The 5,931-nt window shown below is 45.9% G+C and overlaps 1 protein-coding gene across 1 annotated transcript in view; it reads right to left on the reverse strand.

Annotated features, from left to right (window-relative positions):
* Window positions 1–2,162: 2,162 nt before the first annotated feature.
* LOC138953652 (neuronal acetylcholine receptor subunit alpha-6-like) overlaps window positions 2,163–5,931 on the reverse strand; it is a 17,340-nt gene continuing 13,571 nt past the window's right edge. Inside the window, exons 8-9 of the mRNA XM_070325535.1 lie at window positions 4,702–5,098; window positions 2,163–4,316 (exon numbers count right to left, since the gene is read on the reverse strand). Of these exons, the coding sequence (XP_070181636.1) occupies window positions 3,919–4,316; window positions 4,702–5,098 (795 nt within the window). The 3' untranslated portion in view covers window positions 2,163–3,918. The remainder of the gene's footprint in view (window positions 4,317–4,701; window positions 5,099–5,931) is intronic.

Below are 5,931 nucleotides of genomic sequence, written 5' to 3' on the forward strand. Positions count from 1 at the left end.
CTCCATCTCCCCTCCCTATCCCGGGCCCCTCTCTCCCCCGCTATGCTTGTGCTACTACTAAAATAAAAGGTGAGGAATAACACACAGAGACACACACGCACGCACGTATGCACGCACGCACACCCACGCACACACACACGGCACAAGCGGCACGCACACACACACACACACACACACACACACACACACACACACACACGCTTGCACGCAAGCACACACGCATATACACGCAAATACACACAGGCTGCCACGCAGTGACTCATTTTTGAACGCTATCTATATATATATACGACTAGTGTCTGTGTGTCTGTCTGTGTGTCTGTCTGTGCGCGATGCGCGGCCAAGGTTCTCGATGGATCTGTTTCAAATTTGGTGATCATATTCAGGTACACCCTGGACACAACCTGGTCGATGAGATATTTCAACACGTGCTCTCAGCGCGCAGCGCGGAACCGATTTTGGTTCCACCTCAGCTATTTTGGTTCCACCTCAGCTTACCCGGGCCCCCATACCGACACACCATAGCCGCTACACCACATCACAACGCCAAAGTTCTCGGTGGATCTTTTTCAAATTTGGACACCGTATTCAGCTACACCCCGGACACAATATCATCGATGAGATATTTCAACACGTGCTCTCAGCGCGCAGCGCTAAACTCATGTTCGTTTTTGTGTTCATTTCACCATTATAAGTAACTCTTCCTTATCTTCTCCAGTGTTTGGCGTTTATCTCCCTTCCTTCGTGTGGCTTTCCCGTTCAGTTGTAAGTTACTATTATTTTTAGAATGTCACTGCGCTGTCCACTGCGCTGTCCAGAACGCTTCCCTTGCACCCGTAAGTTGTTCTTACTGTCAAAGTGAAAAGGTCGAATCAATTTATAGCCACGCGAAAAATACACTCTCACCTATCTCTATATATTTATAGATACAGATATGCATATATATATACGGCTTCTCTGTGTGTGTGTGTGTTTGTGTGTGTGTGTGGGCAAAAACCTATGTATTATAGAGTTCTGTTTGTGATGGGGTCTAGCGGCTTTTGTCTGTCTGTATGTTCTGGCATGTGAGAAGCCACAGCAGATGATATAGGGCTAAGAAATAAGCTCTAAAATTCTCAATCCCGTTTGACAGGACTTCGCCTTTCAAAGGTGATTGTGGTGAACCGCCACGCTGTCTGTCTCTGTCGCGCCGTTCATCCCAAATTCCCGTTTCTGAGGTACTATTTTTAGAATGTCACTGCGCTGTCCAGAACGCTTCCCTTGCACCCGTAAGTTGTTCTTACTGTCAAAGTGAAAAGGTCGAATCAATTTATAGCCACGCAAAAAATACACTCTCACCTATCTCTATATATTTATAGATATAGATATACATATATATATATACGGCTTCTCTGTGTGTGTGTTTGTGTGTGTGTGTGTGGGAAAAAACCTGTTGATTGTAGAGTTCTGTTTGTGATGGGGTCTAGCGGCTTTTGTCTGTCTGTATGTTCTGGCATTTGAGAAGCCACAACAGATAATATAGGGCTAAGAAATAAGCTCTAAAATTCTCAATCCCGTTTGACAGGACTTCGCTTGCAGAGGTGATTGTGATGAACCGCCACGCTGTCTGTCTCTGTCTCGCGATTCACCCCGGCGAAGCCGGGTATTCCTCTAGTAATTTAATATTTTAACAATAAGAGGCGAAGCCTTCAAGGCTCCCGAAAGAAATCGACAAACAGTAACACAAACTCATTCACTCCGTCACACATACACACACACAGTAAGCATAGGTGACACGGTGCAAGAGTGGGAGACACTAGATCTAGATCTGTCTGTCTGTAGCCTACTTACGGGGACACGACTCGTCTGCCAGATCGACACTGCGCTTTCGACAGCGCTTCCTCGCGCACACACTGGAAACACGCTGTGCAGATCAACCGGTAGGAAATCTCCTTTGGTATCTTCTTTATCCATTTTTCTGGGGCTACGAAACCGAACAATGTGAAATCGTCTTCCCCGAATCGGTGAACTGCAGCTGGGTGAGAACTGTATCTATACCACAATCCTTCACGCGGTCTGACTTAACCTTGACCCCTGATCTGGTCTACATACCACACACGGCACAAACCAGTCACCTGTTTTTACCACCCCCCCCCCCCCCAAAAAAAAAAAAAACCCACCACCCGTTTTCTTTGGATACACACTTTAACTACATACATGCCGACGAAATGTTAATCATTGCTTCAATACTTTGAAGCTGTTGCTTGAATAACCAGGTAAAATTAGTATTTCGGTGTTCAGTCAAATGTTAAAGTTTCTATCACACACATACACATATACACACGCACAGACAGACACAAGTTAGCATCGCATAGGCTACACTTACGTGAGCCAAAAACAGACCTACCCAATACACATTATGTTTGTTACTTGTTTTTTAAAACAGTATACACTCTATTTATTCTGCCATTGACAGCGCATAACGCTTGAAATTAGCGTGTGGGGATGAAGGAATGAATAAGTGAAGAGCGCACACACACACACACACACACACACACACACACACGCACACACATACACACACACACACTTAAACACACGCACACACAATTACACTCACGCACACGAACAGACAAACAAACACACGTACACACACACACACCTACACACACACACACACAATTCCACTCACTTACGCACACAAACCAACACACACACACACACACACACACAAACACTACACACACACACATACACTTAAACACACACACACACACATACACACACATACATACACATACTTAACACACACACAATTACACTCACTTACACAGAAGAACTTGTGCAAAATGTTCCAGAACGCTGAAATTAGCATTCGAGAATGAAGGAATGAATTAGTGAAGAGCGCGCACACACACACACGCACACACACACACACACACACACACACATACACACACACACACACACACACATACATACACACACACACACACACACTCACATACCCACACACATGCACACACATACACCTTCGATCTCCGACTGATGATGAAGATGATGATGATGATGGCGATGACGATGATGACGATGATGATGATGATGAAGATAGAAATGGCGACGATGATGACGACGACTTCGATGATGCTTATGATGGTGATGGTGATGACAACGAGAATATTCAATCTTACATATCTAAGACACGGATACATGAACAAGTATTATTTCCTTAACATTAAAAAACGGACAATAACAATCACAGCAAAACAGTTACCTGGAGTCAGGAGAAAACTTGTGTAAGCTTGTGAAGCCTCTAAATGAGGTGTGTTACTGCTAGTGTAAACGTGTGTGGGTGGGCCCGGGGGGGGGGGGGGGAGGTGATGGTAGATGATTTAAGCCTATATTACCGTGATTAACGTTTGAACTTGCAGTAAAAAGAATAAGAAAAAAAAGACTTGATCTTCTTCAGTGTTTTTTTGCATTCAGATCAGTCTGATTGTTTTTGAAACATGTTTACACAATACAATTCAACGTTCCTTTAATCAAACTCATCCCTCTTTCCCCTTCTCCTAAGATCTCCGAACACGTTTCCTTTATGATATCAGGGAATTGAATTGGTTGTATTCGTTGGTCTTAACAATATGTGACCCTCCACCACGGAATGAGTCGCATGTCACCTCGTGTGGTTCTGCGCTGGGCTTAATATAAGTCCCAGGCTTATAACTCGAAAAGTTTTCGCTCTTTTCTAAAACGGGTTTCACCACTGGATAGAGCATAAAACACTCTTTAGAAAAATGTAAAAATATGAAAATCATGCAAAGGTGACATGCGACTCATTCCGTGGTAGAGGGTCACAATTATTCGTATTAATTGTTCATGCTGTGTGCGGTTTGGTGTTACGGCATTCTTTCCAATTCAAGAAATAACCTTTTTTCTGTTCTAGTAGTGAAAACCGACGATGCACAACAGGACGAAAGAAAGCAAGGCGGTCAAGGAAAAGTACACCTTGAACACAAACGCATCAAGCTCAGTGGCCACCATTTTCCACGTGACTTGGACGTCATCACTTTCTGTGCTCGCATTCGGCAGCTCCTTGCCGTCCCATTTCCGGCTCTTCTGGGACAGGGGAGGCGAATCCATTTTGTCAGCGTTTTGCGGGAGTTGCGAGACCCTGTCGGATCGTCTGCAGGCGCACCCCAGGTTTGTGACGGCGAGAGTGAAGCGACGGACCCAGGGAGGGAGAGTTTCCGACCCTGCCCGGAAGTAGACGGCAAGGTTGAGGATGGTGTAGGCCACGGAAAAGCCGCAGAATCCCAGAACCAGGATGATGTATACTTCTGCAAAGGAAGATACAGACCCGTGACACTTCCGTCTTAAGTCGTGCGTTCCTCAGGTAATCCATTCAAGGAAGAATGAGTTCCAAGAAAATGAATAACACCGGGGCCCAGGGGGCCGCGTAGGTCCCCTGGTGGAGTTTTGGGGGCAACGCCACCAGAAGATGAAGCATTTTGGCATTGTTAATCGGAATTTAACACCACCCCCCCCCCCCCCCGGGGAAAGAAAAATTGTGCACGAAAAGAAATACACTATTTTGTCCCTCTCACCTGGGTTAAACTATAAACAGTTGTTTTGTCAGTGAGACTGTATCCAATCTTCTCCCCACAATAATACAATACTGACACAAGGTCAAGGACGTAATCATGATAACCAGTGACACAATACCCACCCAGAAAGGACACGTGACCACAGTGGTGGGCATCCTGTCAGCTAGAAGGGTGATGAGGAGGACAAAGGCCAGGAAGACAGCGAGGCTGTATCCCATCTTCTCCCCACAATAAGACAATACTGACACAAGGTCAAAAACAAAATTATGATAACCAGTGACACAATACCCACCGAGATAGGACACATGATCTGCTGTGGTGGGCATCCTGTCAGCCAGAAGAGTGATGAGGAGGACAAAGGCCAGGAAGACAGTGAGGCTGTATCCCATCTTCTCCCCACACTCGGCGGGCAGGAGGAAGATGAGCACACTCAGGATCCAGCACATCAGAACGGGCATCACGAAGTTCAGGCCGTAGTACGCTGGCTTCCTCCGGAACACGAATTGAAAGGACACCTGCAAGGTGAGGTAATGTAAGGTAAGGTAAGGTAAGGTAAGGTCAGGTCAGGTCAGGTCAGGTCAGGTCAGGTAGGTCATATCGTCTTGTGAGGTTTCCCTCATGCAAATTCGGGACAGACGGGCGCTGTGGCGGGGTGGTAAGACGTCGGCCTCTTAATCGGAAGGTCGAGGGTTCGAATCCCGGCAGCGGCCGCCTGGTGGGTTAAGTGTGGAGATTTTTTCGATCTCCCAGGTCAACTTATGTGCAGACCTGCTAGTGGCTTATCCCCCTTCGTGTGTACACACAAGCACAAGACCAAGTGAGCACGGAAAAGATCCTGTAACCCATGTCAGAGTTCGGTGGGTTATAAAAACACGAAAATACCCAGCATGCTTCCTCCGAAAGCGGCGTATGGCTGCCTAAATGGCTGGGTAATAACGGTCATACACGTAAAATTCCACTCGTGCAAAAATACGAGTGTACGTGGGAGTTTCAGCCCACGAACGCAGAAGAAGAAGAAACAAATTCGGGATGTTTTCTCCAAGGGGAAAGCGACGTGTCATACAAGTCTTATGATGCTAATTAACTGAGCATTATGGAGCAATATTTGGGGTTCTGGCGAATGCAGCCATTGAAAGTTGCAGTAATTCGGGTTCCTCATCTATTTCTTTAACTGACTCACCCTCCACTATGTTAATGGATAATTCTTGACGGCAGTTATTTTAATCGACACGATGACCACGGAGTGATGTTATGGATCGCTCTTACATTAAAGACACAAGCATTTTTTCACAGTCTGCTTGCGTTCTGTGCTGAGTGGGAAGTTTACCTGGATTATTATCGCAACGGA

Source organism: Littorina saxatilis, linkage group LG2 (genome assembly GCF_037325665.1).
Source record: "Littorina saxatilis isolate snail1 linkage group LG2, US_GU_Lsax_2.0, whole genome shotgun sequence".
Taxonomy (NCBI): domain Eukaryota; kingdom Metazoa; phylum Mollusca; class Gastropoda; order Littorinimorpha; family Littorinidae; genus Littorina; species Littorina saxatilis.